The sequence below is a fragment of the Caloenas nicobarica genome, chromosome 1 (genome assembly GCF_036013445.1).
Source record: "Caloenas nicobarica isolate bCalNic1 chromosome 1, bCalNic1.hap1, whole genome shotgun sequence".
Classification (NCBI taxonomy): domain Eukaryota; kingdom Metazoa; phylum Chordata; class Aves; order Columbiformes; family Columbidae; genus Caloenas; species Caloenas nicobarica.
Genome location: NC_088245.1, coordinates 211,241,399 through 211,257,022, shown reverse-complemented (window position 1 = coordinate 211,257,022; position 15,624 = coordinate 211,241,399). Strand labels below are relative to the sequence as shown.

The following is a 15,624-nucleotide window of genomic DNA, read 5'->3' as shown; positions in this document are numbered from 1 at the left end:
GAGAAGCTATGAACAGGATCCAACTACTGGATTTCACGAGATACGGTTGTGCAAACTCAGGCTCAGGCTCTGGTCGGGCATTCTCTCTTAGCCATTTTAAAATATAAAGTAGAACGTCATAACCTCTCACTTTTTTACCGAGTCTCAGCTTCCACTTCCCAACTCTTAGCCTTAAATGTACCGCCCATGATTTTGTATCCCCACTGACAATTTAGGACCACCATATATATATATTCCTACCTATTCGTGCTCTTCTCCACTGTACTTTTAAGGGCCTGGATGTCAACCGTGCGTAAAGTGAGTCATTACGAATGACTGATTGGGAAGGAATCCTTAACTGCATGCAGGTCAATATACAGCCACTGTCAACTGCTCGGAAAAAGTCAGTGAGCTTATTACGCAAAGAATATAATTTCTATCGCTGCTTTGTATAATCATCTTTCTGATGATTCTAAAGAATATCACGCATGTCAAGATGTCAACTACCAAACAGAGGACAGTGCAAAAATCACTGATTTAACTTTGAGGAGAGTGAAGGACAACACCAGGTAATTTAATTCCTTAAATAATTATTTTGCATCCAAGCATAATACTGCTTCGATGGGCCTGGGATTGTCCTGATGCATCAGTGAGATCCCTCTGGGAACTGGTGCATTCTCCAAATGCAGAAAACTTGACTCACCTATTCATTTCAGTGCACTCAGCAAATACATCTTATGGTACGTGGTTTGTTGCCTGTTGATTAGCTAGAAATACGTGGTCCAGTCTAAATAGGTCAAGAGTGAGACTAAATCACATATTAAGTTCTGTTTCCTTCTTCCCACTATACCCAGACAATAAGAGGTTAAGAGAGCTGCCCTTTAATGGCTTCATTAGCTGCCAGAACTTGGAGAATGAAATCTTTTGCTGGGGCTCATTAAGAGGTGAAGGGAGATAGCACAGTCAAAGCCTGGGATACAGAGGATCTGCAATGGCAGACTCTGGAGAAAAGGGGTTAGGATGAGCAGTTCCTATAATTATCTTTCTTGTACTAAGCATTGCCTTGGACTTTTTAGCTGAGCTGGGTTATAAAGGATCTTTTTGTATTTGCTTGTGCAACTGTACTTAGATGCAAAAGGGAAGGGATCTAATCCTTCCATGGAGAAATCAAAATGACACTTTTGCTGCTCACTACAGGTTATCTCTGGACTTTTCCCTGCACCTTTCTCTAAAAGACTTTTTTTTTAATATATATATTTGGGGATCTACCAAAAAAGAACTGCATACTGAGGGGAAGGGGATCCTAAGAAACTGTGCCTTGCATGAAAAGGTGAAGCATGTTTAAAAATCATTTTTTCCTGAGTGAAAAATCTGATGTAGTATGGCTGCAGCCCTATCTCAAGGTATGCCAGCACACACATAAAGCAAAAACAACAAAAAAAAGTAATATCATTACTTCTTCCTACAGTCCAGTGCAGAGTAGAATTCACAAGAAATTGAATTGCATCGCTTGTCTATGAAGATACAGGCTAAGCAGAATGAAAAAAGATAATATAAACAGGAAACAGAAATATCTGTAATATTATTATCTTCTGAAAAATAAGAGTTCTAGCCAGTAATCTCTGTTCGTCTAAGATTCCTCCTAAAGGCAGGTGAAATCTATCTCCTTAGCTGAAAAAACGAGTCTAAGATAGTCTAGTTTTACTTTCTACGTCTGGCAATCCACAGACTTTTCACCGAGCTGCCTCCATACTGAATGATACCTTCTAAAAGAATACAGCACACAGCATTTCAGATAGGTATCAGTCCCAACTTCAAGGCGTTAAGAGCTGGAAAACCCACTGCGCCTCCTCGTATTTTATTCCGTGTTTCCAGGTGGATCCGCTGTTCAATGTGGTTTATATAAGGGGCTGTCCTTGGCATGAGCCCATGTAGGCACAGTCCTAACAGACCTCACTGGGACTGAACACAGTCCTAACTGCTTTGCTGAGCTGAGGTTAAGCACTTAAGTACTTAATTCTTTCACTTAATAATTCTTCTGTTCTGTTTGGTCCTCGTTTATATTAATAGAACAATAAAAATCTGGGCCCTTTAGTCCCTTCTGCAGAACCTCCACCCCACTGGGTCGGGCAGTGTGTTGTTAGGTGTACTAATACACTTGCTCACTCTATTTTAATCACGCAAGAAGGGTACCGGCATCCTGTGAGTAAATCTGTCTTTCAAATCAAGTCATCAATCCAGTGGAAAGGTCCGGGTTACAAATGGAAGTTTACAAATCACCTTAGCTGTGATTTTAGCTGGGAGGCACAATAACCTGAATGTTACAGGCAGCTCAGCGAGGAAAAAGGTCTTGGAACGATGCTCAAGTTTGTCTCAAATAACCTCACACTGCCAAAGAAAGTTTGCACGTGATGGATTTACAAAAGCAGTATAAAGAAAGCTTATAAATCATCTGTACATGACCCTGCAGGTTAACAAAGGGAAAGCGAATTCTGTTTGCATGTAGAAATGAACATTTTTCCAAATCCATCCCTGCAATCCCCAAACCTCCACATAAACTCAGAATAATGACTCAGTTATGAACTACACTACAAAATCATTAGAAATACACAACTACCTTTCCACTTACGGTGGTCTTCTAAATGAACTCATAGAGTAGGGGACTGAAGATGTTAATATAGGGAAAGGGAAAGCCTGACACCAGATTTATCCTCCTTTAAAGCAGGATAGCTTCCCTGCCTACATCTGCAAAAGTTTTGATCAGCCTGACTTTAGTCTCAGGCAAGTAGGCCTCTTCTTTTGCTTATTTTCAATCCAGTTGATTTTACTTTATGAGAAGCTTTCTAATATCTAACCTAAATGACAAGTGTCAAAAAGGTTTTCTTTCTACATCCTTTGTACCAGTTTATTCAGTTTGTCCCGTCGTTGGAAGTCACTCTCTTAAAGTACTTGCATGATTTTCTGTACACGATAGTAATTCCTCGGCGAAAATGTTGTTTACGTAATTTTTCTACTATATCCGCTCTCCTAATAGATTTTCTTTGGTCGCTTTGCTGAAAATTCATTTCATTTCATGGCCTATACTGAGCTGCCCTGGATATCTGGCCTAGTTCCACCCCAGCTGTGTAAAGAAGCTGTTGTTGCTGTGGCCTCTTGTTCGTGAGCACAATGTACAGCACAAAAGCCAAGAGACTAACGTTCCATAGGTTCTGACTGTTTAATGTACTACAGCCTTTCTCAGCATGGCCTCTAAGGGCTAATTGCATTTGGAAGAAATGAAAAGGCTCCCGAATCCTTTCTTTAGCCTTTGTTTCAGACACCTGATGCAGATTTGGAGCAAGATGCCCGTTCAGCTGAGGAATGAAGGTCACAGTTCCAAACCTCGGCACAAAACCGCCCATAAAAATCTGTCCTCTTGGTAGGTGCTTGTACTATAAAATACTTCTACTTAGGAAACTTATGGTTTACTTGATTGAGGACAGTGCTTATGATCTTTTAATATGAACATCATGTGATACTCATCCTCCTTTAGCTGAGTCTAGATAAGCACAGCTTTCAAATTCAGAGTGGTGTAAGACCTGAAGGATCAAAACCTCTTCCTTCTCGTTTACAGCCACCTAAAGAAAAGTTAGCCATCTCCTAAAAATCAAAACAGACCCTTTGGTGGCTACTGGGATTCATCAAGAACTCACACCAGAACAAGCAGTTATAAGTAGATCATCAATTACATTCATAGCAACATAATGAACAATAGTGGCTTTAATGGAGTTATTTATTATACTTCTCTATGCTCAGCAATGGAAGTAGAATTATTTATGTAGCTGAGTTATGGCATTTCTGCTTCCAGTCATGCCCTACATGCGGTTTACTGGAACACATTTGTAGCACTCTCCTTGCAGATCTGAGTCTGAACATCTTACAAAGTTTAAAGAAAATTTAAAAAAAAAACCAACAACCGTAAGTCACCGCTGACGTTACCGATTGAGCAGTCGTGTCCAGTCCAGTTGGGATCGCAGCTGCAGAGGCCGGTGTCGGGGAGAAAAGTCCCGTGACCAGAACATTGGTCCAGACAGGTGGCCCTTGGGGTCTCGCAGTTTGTTCCTCCCCAGCCGACCGAGCAGTGACATTCTCCTCGCACGCACACGCCGCGTCCCGAGCAGGTCGGATCCATGCAGTCCACTGCGTGCCCGGGGGAAGAAGAAGCAGACAAGGAAAGCAAATGGGAATTTCAGAAAAAAAATACCCCAAACTATCAGACTACCACCTACACAAACTTATTTATCTAATGTCTCAACCAGAAAGCAAAGGCCCATTGTGCACAAAGCAGATGCAAGAAAACAGGGTCCCCAAAAGGCAGTGAGACCTAAAACACTGCCATGAAAAACAGAGAAAAAATTAATTATTAAATTCATTCTTTTATCCAGGCCTACACTAATAAATGACCTTTGCAGTAAGAACAGGCTAATTTCAATTAAGAAAAGAATAAGAACAATATTCTCTTGCACACATATTGCACCTCCATTTATTTTATTAGAATAACCTAAATTACTGTTACTAATGAATTCATAGCTGAGCTCTAGTTTTCTGAAAGAGAACTTTGCATAAAGATTCAGCAGAAGTCGATGTCCTTATTCAGCAAACTACATGCTTAAATTGAAGAATGTGCTGAAGTTTATACAGGTTTCACAGACACATAAATTTCACGTTCAATGTATCCTCAGACAGTTTTCTGGAGTAAGGATTACAAGAAAATAATATATTTTTGGATGTTGGTGTTCTTCTGGTTTTATTTTTGATCAATTAATACTCTTCTTTAAATTATTTCTTTTTCTTTCCTCAAAGAGGCACCTTCCTAACAAGACTGGAGACCATTCCATTAGGTGTACAGTATAGACCGAATGTGCTGATGCCTCATTCTTGAATCACATGTTTTATAGGCAAACATCAGCTTCTCTGTCCACGGGGGAATTTCACCCAGCAATCGAAAAATATGAAATGCACCAGACACCCTCCCCAAATAAAAGGACTGCAGGAGTTGATCATCACTATTTATGTATAAAAGAATATAGAGAGATTCTCCCCATCTCTTGAAATGGTGTGTGGCAGCGCCCTGGGGACCGGTGGCAAGTGTCAGTCTGTCTGAGCAGCAAGAGGAAATCTGTCCAGCTCCTGCCTCTAACGCAGGAGAGCAGAACGTGGCCGCCGCACACACAGCAGGTTTGTGGTTCGTGTTTTTTTCCCCCTCTGAAAGCTAATAAGAATCCCAATGACCTGTTTTAAAATCCAGAAATCTTAAAAGGAAACACAACAGCTGCCCTGATAATTCCCTGGATCCTCAAAACCTCCTCAGCCTGACAAGTAATGGCTCAGCAATTACTATCTCAAGGCATGTGAGAGCGTTTTCTGTTTTTTTTGATTCCCGGAGCCCTGCTCATAGCTGGAACAATCCCCGAAAATTGTAAGAGGCTGGAAAGGATGAGTCTATAAATCTCCTTCACTGTTAGCGAGCGGGGAGCTCGGGTGCCAATTTTAGCAGGAGACCCTTGGAGCCCTGGCCCGGTTCTTTCTCAGCGGTAATAAGTACGAAAAGGACTCAAGGAATGGGCTCGTCGGTTCTCAGCAGATGGTTTAAACACAGAGAACAAAGATCACAGCCTAACTGACAACCGGCTGCCTCCAGGCAATTAATCATCCCCTCTGAAGGTCAGTTGGGAAAAAGGTGAGTTTTACAGGGGGCTCCACTGGAGGAGCGGACAATCTGCTATCTCAGCTCTAACACGGACGATTATAGGAGGGGAATGTGCATGTCAGAACCCCCCATTTATCATAATCCCAAGGCCATTTTTCATGTTGAAATGAGCCCTTTCAGAAAATGTCACACACAATGGCGACTTTAATCTTGGCCTCACTAGTTGTATCTCTTTAGGCTTTCTGCACCATCGGAAGAGCCCTGGGACAGGATTAGGGGCTTCTGCTTTCTTCTTAATCAATTGCTTAGTGGATTTGGAGTACAATGGTATGTTTTTAGAGAGTTCTGCTTGACGAATTTAGCCGCCCAGCTTTGGGAGAAGCAAGATGGGGAGAGGGGCAGGAGGACAATATCGAGTATGCTTTAAAAAATTAAAAAAAAGGTTTTAATATATCTGTGTTGCTGCTTGGAAAATGTCCCAAATGGTCTAATTCCTGGTTGGAAAATGACCCATTTATAGTTCAGTCTTGTGCAGAACCTTTGCCGGGGAGATAAATCACGCAGCAAGCAAAGCTAGTGCCTCTTCTACACTTTTCCCCAATATGCTTCATGCTTCATTGGTCACACAAGTTATTAGGCTTATTCGGTACCCAAAGAGTAAGTTCTCATTTTTCACTGCTTAAATTTGCTCCCTTCCCTTTAATGTCTCACTGGCTTAGCCCATGCCTTATAAAATATGGGCCAATAAACTAAGGAAGGGGAAAAGAAAAACTCGTGTAAGATTGTTGGCTGATGTTTTATAAACACTGCTGAACTTCTACAGGGGGAAAAAGAAAAGGCTGAAGAAACCCTGGAATGAAAACCCATTATAAACATGGACTAAGCAGTGAAGCTACGAAAACTGAGGAATAATAAAAGGTAATCAGTGCCAGATGGTCCTTCTTAGAAGAGAAATTAAAAAGTAAAAGCAATTTTTAAAATAGTATAAATCAACTTTTTTACTTGATCTAAAAATATATACGTGTATATATATATGTTGTGAAGATTTCCCACATGGCGTATTTCTGAGTTACTTCCCCCCTCACAAGACCATACAAATTATGCCTTGAATACGAAAAACAAATGCATACTTGGAAATATCCTAAAGACCTCATGTGAAAAATCATGTTCTCTTTATTCTTCATTCTTTTTCAAGTTTTTACCTAGTGGGACTGACACTGTCCCCTGCTACAGTGATAACATGAAATAACTGAGTAGTTCCTGGCTTCTCTGCTTTAAACGTGACCAGAGAGAAACGGTTCCTGTTAGAAAAAGACCAAATATTACTCTGATTTACACACATTAAACACGTCTAGCTGGAGGCAAAATCATGATCTTTTCATTTCTGTTTCTCCGGCAAAGATATGATCTAGTAAATACGAGGTCTACAGAGATGCTTTAAAGATACTCCAGCAGTCACAATCTTTGGGTTTAGCATGGCCCGTGGCTTCATTGAATTGTGTTTTCTTAAGCCAAAATGAAGCTTTCTCACGAGATGGTTTATTGTTCCAGAGCTGATACTGTCTTCATCTCTAACATTTACTGACACTGAAGCCACGTTACATCAGAGATGTCCCACTCCAACACATTTAATGCATCAAAAGAATCGCTAGATTAGATGCCATTTGAACGTCTGAATCCAATTCAGCCTATTTTGATTGTCTGTAAAATAAAGCCTTTTCAGATAAATCTTTATCCCGCATACATGAGGACAACCATAAATTAATTCAAACCATTCTGATTCTTATGCATGTATCAAATGGAAGACTTAAACTATCAAGTGGTGCAGAGGCTTTATATATGTATTTGTAGAAGCATTACTTAAACGTAATTATTTTTCGGGTCATCTGCATAGAATTTTGAGAATAATTTTCAAAAGTGCTGAACGTTATTCTGTAAATCAGGGACTTTTGGATCTATTTTTGTAAATGTCCGAATGATTTGTACACTTACAAAACTGTCCACTTTTTCATTTAGCAATAAGCGGCAGTCACAGGCTCAGGAAGATAAAGGTTTATGGTGGCAGGTGGCTTCCTTCACAAAGAGATTAAAGATAAGTGCTAAAAGGCACCGTATTTCTGAGCCACAAATCTAAATGTAAATGAAAAAGGTCTGAGGGCTAATGTGAGAAAAAAGCTCTGGAAGAGCCATTAAAATAATATCTGATTTTGAAGTAGAATTTAATTCAAGTCCTGAGCATTTTCAAGCTTTTAAAGCTGACAAGAATCACGGATTTTCTCTCACGCGCCACCATTTTGTGTTTGTAAGCAACTGAAATCACTTGGCATAGCATAGCAGAGAAGAAAGCACTGTAAAAGTAATTATACATTTAACTGCACAAATGGAAATGATGCTTTAATAAGAACATTTGAATATATGATTAGATGCTCTGGTCTTTCAACTAGATTTGTCTGTCTGAAGCATTTGACGGCTTTTCATCCAATTATTGGACAAATATGATAGCTAACGACGAGTTATTCCAACACATCATTTTTATGTTGCATCTACGCGTGGTATCTCTAAGGTGCCTATTACTGTTCTGTTAAGTGTTTGAATCACCTCCATCCACGTAATTACAGAACGACAATCAAAGCGAGCGGCTAATTGAATGTGTGTTGCAAATACCTTCTTCGCAGCTCTCCCCTTTGTACCCGGGGTTGCAGATGCAGGTCCCCATGATGCAGGTGCCGTGGTTGCTGCAGGTGATGTCGATGCACTGGTTCGTCGGGACGTCGCATTCGGCCCCTTTCCAGCCGCTGTGGCACAAGCACCTGCCCTTCATGTACTGCCCGTTGCCGCTGCACAGCACCGGGCAGGACGCTGGGGAAAGAGAACAGAAAACACCTTAAAACACAGCTGTACGCGGCTCTCACTTTAAAAAAAGAGCAGAGGAGTCCAGCTCGGGATTTATGTTCTTCATACACAGCCTTCACTGGGGTATGTTGTTATTTTCTTTGCCAAAACCGGGTCTTTTACATGGATGACACCCAGCTGGTAACTTCATCCTGCTATGAATGTTTAAAACAAACAAACAATACTCTTGAGTTAGAACACGGCCTTGTTTTGTGTCTCATAACACTTTTTTTCACTAACTAAACTCGGAATTTTCTTGTATTCTGACTTTCCAACGTACTGGTGCCTTCTTTCGGCAGCACCACTGACTTTAGATTGCTTATCGCTATCCCTGACCCGCTGCCAGACTTCAGACTTTCCTTGACACGGTCTCTGCCGTGGACCTCAGTTGCACACAAATCACTCCTTTGTTTTGTTTTTATTGTTGTAATTCTCAGCTTTACGGGTTTCAGTTGCTTTGCTCGGAGTCCAGAATGCCACGTTGAGACTATTTCTCTGATTTCGCTCATGTCATGCCACCAACTGAATCTCTGGTCCCCCTTTTTTGGTTATCACCTCTGCCGGACTCCATTCACCATCAGACACAATGCAGAACTGGGCACTCATAATAAAAGTTCTCCAAATCTATCCTCCAATCAGTCGAAAAAATGATTTTTTAATTGTCCTTGTTTGCAGCAAAGTTGGTTGATTCTCAAGGCCAACCAGCTACAGGATTTATTCCATGTGATGAAGGGGAAAGAGGAAGATGACAAGCTCAAGCCGTGGCATGATGGATGAAGCATTTTCTGAGCTAAATTTGGAAAAAGTCAGGCAGAGTGGGATGGGATGAAGTGAAGGATACAGAGCAGGCTCCCCAGGGAAGGAGGTGGCATCAAGGACCAGACCTCAGCCTCCATGACCAAAGCTTTGGTAATCACTGCTCTCTAAGTTCCTTCAGCTCCTCTCTGATGATGTCTCCTCCCTTTTCCATTCTCAACACCCAGTGCCTTACTCTCCTTTTGTCCTCTGTCCTGATTTTTCTGAGGAAGCTGCTGATTTCCATCCCTCAGAAACAATATCCTTCCCCTATTCACTATCCCTTGAAACTTCTCTTGCTTAAGCCCTGTTCTCCTCAATTTCATTCTGCTGAAACTCAGGACATATATTCACCACAGACTTGTCTCATTCACTGTTGCACATCATCCTTGGGTGAGAGCAGCCGGGCTTCTCATCTGCCCCTCGAAAAGGCAAGTTATGGACATTTTTATGCAGGAGAATGTGAAAGCAATATTCCAGTCTGCTGCTTAATTCAACTGCATTAAGCATGAGATGAATACAATGTACCCAATGTACCTCTTTTGCTTCATTCCTGGCTCTGAGTGTGTCACAGAATTATAGAATCATAGAGCAGTTTGGGTTGAAGGGACCTTCCAAGCTCCCCCAGCGCCCCCCCTGCCATGAGCAGGGACATCTGCACCAGCTCAGGTTGCTCAGAGCCCCGTCCAGCCTGGCCTGGGATGTCTCCAGGGATGGGGCATCCACCACCTCTCTGGCCAACCTGGGACAGGCTCTCACCACCCTCAGGGGCAACACTTTCTTCCTCATGTCTGGCCTGAATCTCCCTCCTTTAGTTTAAAACCATCACCCCTTGTCCTATCGTAACAGGCTCTGCTCAAAAGTCTGTCCCCATCTTTCTTACAGGCCCCTTTTAAGTACGGAAAGGCTGCAATAAGGTCTCCCCGGAGCTTCTCTTCTCCAGCTGAACACCCCAACTCTCTCAGCCTGTCCTCCCAGCAGAGCTGTTCCAGCCTCAAGTCATCTTGGTGGCCTCCTCTGGACCAGCTCCTTTATTTTTATATATATATATATATGCATATATGCAGGAAGAGATGTTAACATGGCTAAGGGCAACATGTAAACTCCTTTTCCTCTCCTTCTTTTCCCATCTTTTCAGACAATAATCCCACGGTGCCCACCCCGTGCTGTTTCCCTGTGTCGTTACAGTCAAGTCAATTTGGGCGTTAGAGAATTACAGCAACCTCAACACATTACAAAGCACTGCCAGCTCTGACTCTTAAGCCAGTTTGATATGCAGTGAACTATATTTGCCTGTCCAAGATAAAAGAGGTTTAGAAAATAAAGGAATTTAGTAACTATTACTGCGAAGGAGCCCACTGTTCACTTTAAAGGCAGCACATCGCAGTGCTGCGTTTCAAGTGGACCATTTTCAGTGAGATATTTACCTATACAACACGAGATATAAATTGTTTAAGATACACTGTTGTGTACACGGTTCACAGCAAAATCACTCTGTAATTTCACTTTTCAGCTAGGCTGATGGAATTTTCCGCCCCCCTGTCTCAAATTTCAAATGCTCAGTAATGGAGCCTGTTCTTTCAAGGCACTGGAAGAGGATAGTCTGCAGCTCTTTTCAACAAGAAGAAAGAATAATTGCCTTTAACTAGAGAGAGGCTGCTGAGAAAGACTTAGATGTTTTCTGACAAGGCAGCTGATCACTCAGTACAAGATCAGATAAATTACTGGCCATCTGCAATGAGACTGGTGCTCCTCAGAGCCCTCTATGGAGAACATCTTCGGCATAACCTGGGAAGTGCTGCTGCAAATGTCAAGGCAACGGCGAGAATAAAACCTCCTTTGTAACACACCACAATGAATAAAGACAAAAGAGGTTTCTGGATTTTTTTCCGCTGCTACATGTACAACTCTTTTCCATATATAAAGATAGATAATTATTGTTTGATCATTCAGATTCCAACAAACAGTATCTAAGATGCTGATATGGTAGTAATTCTCTAGGGTGGTTATGGTAGCAAGAACCCAAATGCACAACACTCTTCCTGTAAAGTTTAGCATCAGAAAATAAGATCATTCATTTCTTCATTTTCTTTATGCAGAACTTTAAAACACCATCTCCTGTGTTAGAGTAGGTCTTCAAAAGGTCTGTGAATACACGTCTGGTGATTTGCTTTCATTTACTTGGTTTAAAGTAATTGGTTAATAATACATTAATAACTAACAATTACTAAAACCAGAAGGGCTTTCTGCTCCCCAGTTTCCCATCCATTTGGATGGTGAATTACAAGGTGGAATTGAAACAAAGGAACACCCAGGACATCTATGACCTCGAAATTTTCACGTGGGCAAAGACCTGCTTATTTAAGGCTTATTGTTCTGTACAGGGACCGATATACAGCTGCAGACAGATACTGTAGCAGCCTTACACATGCTGCAGTTGCTGCCCTCTGAGGGATTTGTAGGTCAAAAGCAGCATCTTAGATTCCCCCAAAACCCAACTGGAAGCCAACGCTGGGGCCCTCGTATCCCATTCTCATGGCAAACTGATCCATTTAACAAGCCCACTGGGTGGAAATGCATATACGAATAGGATTTTGACACTCCAAGTATTAATCTGTCCTCCTAAAGAGACAGGAGTTTGTGATCTAAACCCAGGAGATTCTGAACCAAAAGATTCACTCGAATAAAAGGTGATTGTATCAGCCAGAGTAAGCACCCTAGTGAAATGGGAGATCTTCATGTGGCTCAACTGATGTGCCTGAAAAACTAAGGTATATAACCCAAAAAAGGAGGTAAGCTCCTCTGAAAGTGGATTCAGAACAGAAGTTTAAATATTCCGATGCACAGTGGAGGATCTTCCCTTTCTCCACAGAATCTACTGGAAGACTTGGGGGGAACAAACCCTGAACTTCTTCCCCTACTAAAAGTTAGGAGGTATGAGTAGGAATATGCTGTGGGAGACGGAAAAAAACCCTCCTTTTGTCTCCAGCTCTCCAGATTTGAAAAGGAGCTTGGAAATGCGAACCAAGTGTAAGGAAATGCAAACCGAGTGTAACCTGAGTCAGCAAGAAGTCTGACAGAGCAGCTCCCAGGGATGCAGATGGACACATCCATCTTACTTGAGCTGTGAACTCTGAAACCCCTCCGGGGTTTTTAGCCTGGACCACAGCGTCTCAGCGGAGAGCTGAGGGTGGGCGGCTGCCCTTATCTCTTGGCTGGGCTGGAGGGATGTGACCCTGGAGGGGAGAGGACGTGGGGTTGGACGGAGTTGAGCTCTGTCTCTTGGGAAGGAGCCAGCTCGCTGTCCGGAGAAGCAATGGGCCGGGGTGAAGTCCTGACCCGTTGCCTTTGCAAAGCTCCTTGTGTGGGCACTAACTTTTTACACTGCCTCCCTCCCCACATTTAGAAACCTGCACTTTGTTTGTGGGACTGCTTCAAGCCAAAAAAAAAGGCCTCGAAGAGGTTGACGCATGGCATTCTGCTATTTCCCACATGAAACGTTTGGATTTCTTGGTCTGAAAACGTGTTCTTACTAAAAGTAATTTAGTTTGGTTTTTAAATGTTTAAATAACCTAAAAATTTCAGGTCAAGTGAAAATCCTTCCAAAATCATTTATTAAAAATACTTCTCACTTGAGCAGAAAAACATATTATATTGTTTTCTGGGACAAGCTTCCTTACCAGTCGTCCAAATTTTTTTCATTTTTGGCCAGAGTACCCAGTTCCTCTTGCCATTACTCCCCTCCTCGCCTTGCTCTGCCCCTGCCCCACTCCCCACAGCCAGGTTCTCAGCGATCATCCAGAGCTCAGGCACACTTGCAAGGCCTGAAGCAATGAAAAAGCCACTTAATTTTTTAATAATCAGTCTCTTAGAAGAAAGTATGACTATAAAGTTGCGCTGCACAATGACAGAGCGGTCGGCTAAACAAACAAGAATGCCACTTTTTAAAGTTATGTTTTCTAAAGTTGCTCTCAGAGGGAAAATTCCCACTGTGACATTTTGCCCCTGTCCATGTGCAGCTGGGGGCTGTGTTGTTACTGAGGTCACAGCAATCCCGACTAGTGGCAAAAAAATCCACAGACCCGAGTCGTTTCCATTCTACTGTGCCATCCACAAGATGGGTGACGTGTACTTTGCAAAAGGCACAGGCATGAACATAAATTCCACAAGAAAAAATGTTAACCGAAGGAGGGGAAGAGTTAATCAAGTATAAATTCCTACCTCTGCCACAGTCAGGGCCCAGGAAGCCAAGGAAGCAATGGCAAGTCCCAGACACGCAGTCTCCATTCCCATAGCAATTACTGGGACAATTATCCACCGATTCTGGAAAACAAAAAGAGAATTCAGATACTTCTTTAGGCAAGAAAACACGTCTGATTTTTGGAGGGCTCTAGGTGGCAGGACAGCCGGAACCTCAAAGAAATCACTGCTTTTGGGGCCAAAAACCGTAGTCTGAGCTCCACAAAGGGTGCTCATCCATTCACAGCAATGAACGACCCAACCGTAATGCATCAGTGCAGCGTGACTGCAAATCTACAATTAAATCGCAGCTGCTCAGCACCCACCAGGCTTTGCCCTCACTCAGTATCTGAAAACTTCCAAATGCCTTTTCTTCCTGCCTGTTTTACCAACCATTTTCCAACTTTGAATGTATCAGAGAGAAGCAATACAAGCTGTTCTCATGGCAGAACACGCAGCTTTCGTCCGACTTTGTTGAAATCGTAAGTGAACTTGGGGCATTTATTTGTGCAAATAGAGCTGAGCTAGGATAAAAATTTAGAATCATAGAATAGTTTAGGTTGGAAAGGACCTTCAAAGCTCCCCCAGTGCCCCCCCTGCCATGAGCAGGGACATCTGCACCAGCTCAGGTTGCTCAGAGCCCCGTCCAGCCTGGCCTGGGATGTCTCCAGGGATGGTTCAGCCACCACCTCTCTGGCCAACCTGGGACAGTGTTTTGCCATGCATACTTCTCCTTATGAAGTTCACCGGACATAGGCCCGTGGTTCATCCTCTGTGCCTGCTGAAGTATTATTTCTAACCATATGGCTTCTGGTTTGTTCTGCAATATTATACAAACAGTCCAAAGTGCTGGGGCTAAAACTGTATCTTGGTGGAACAGAAATGGGACTATTCCACATTTTCTTCTGCTTCTAGTTATCATCTTAGATTCCCTGACTTTCGCAAAAACACTGGCTATTCATCTTTCAAGGGAAGTTAACAGGTAAGCAAAAATGTTATCTCGCACTTCTGTGTTGAGGACAGTTCAGAATATTTGGGCTAAAACTTATTTTTCATAAAAGAACACAAGCTGGTAAATGCTACACGTCAAAAAGAGATGGAAAAGAATTTTATTTTCTTGACTAAACTGTGAGCGAAGGCTGAGTAAATGTGAGTGGGGCTTGGAAAGATGATGGAATAGCATGGTTCATTCCAAACTATTATTTCACATGTTCTCTGAGGGAGATGCGTGCCAGATTAAAACTGGATTTAGTCATACAGGAGGGGCACCGGGGCTCCATCTATCATGGAGTGGGGTGGAAATCTCAGCCATGTGAATAATGATCACGCTTCCATAGATTTACTTCAGGAGGCCTTGTAGTAGCAAAGATATTTGTAAACTTCCTATCGGTGGAAGTGAAGAGAAGCAGCTGCAGCAGAGATGTGCAGATCGGTTTCTAATCACAAATGAAAGGGAGCCTGCTTCTGGATGGGTGTTCTCCAAACAACAGAGGTTTCTGAAGGACATCTTAAAGGACATGGTGTAATTTAAGCATTCATAAAGGGCAACAGGAGTTGTAAATAATAAAAAGTTTCAAGTGTTTATGTTTTAAGTCTTGGCATCACATATCTCACAATCTGATCGCTCCACGCAGCAAGGAAGATACGAGGATGTGCAGCCTGTTTTCTAACACTTAAGCTCTTCAGTTAAGCAGATATTCACTTTACAGAGCATGGAAATAAAATCACAGCATGTGGTCAACACTTTGAGCTTGACCTGCCACCTTTATTCCAAATAGCCACACTTCCTAGAAAAAAGAAATAGCAGCTCAGGCCTTGGGCATTTGTACTGATATTTCAGTAGATTAACTTGCACTTAATAGCAGGACTAGTCACAAGTGTATCATGTAAATGAAAAGTTAAGATTAACCTGTATGTTATCATCTTCAGAACTTTGCAATGCTTTAATTTCACTGCTGAAAACAAAAAGAAAATAATTTTGCTTTATGTATCTCGTCTCTATGTTTTTTGTTTACGATGTTTGCAACCTT

General features: G+C 42.1%; 1 protein-coding gene across 1 annotated transcript in view; it reads right to left on the bottom strand.

Moving 5' to 3' along the window:
* TENM4 (teneurin transmembrane protein 4) overlaps window positions 1-15,624 on the bottom strand; it is a 627,658-nt gene that overhangs the window by 147,148 nt on the left and 464,886 nt on the right. Inside the window, exons 13-15 of the mRNA XM_065629610.1 lie at window positions 13,577-13,678; window positions 8,333-8,527; window positions 3,958-4,158 (exon numbers count right to left, since the gene is read on the bottom strand). Of these exons, the coding sequence (XP_065485682.1) occupies window positions 3,958-4,158; window positions 8,333-8,527; window positions 13,577-13,678 (498 nt within the window). The remainder of the gene's footprint in view (window positions 1-3,957; window positions 4,159-8,332; window positions 8,528-13,576; window positions 13,679-15,624) is intronic.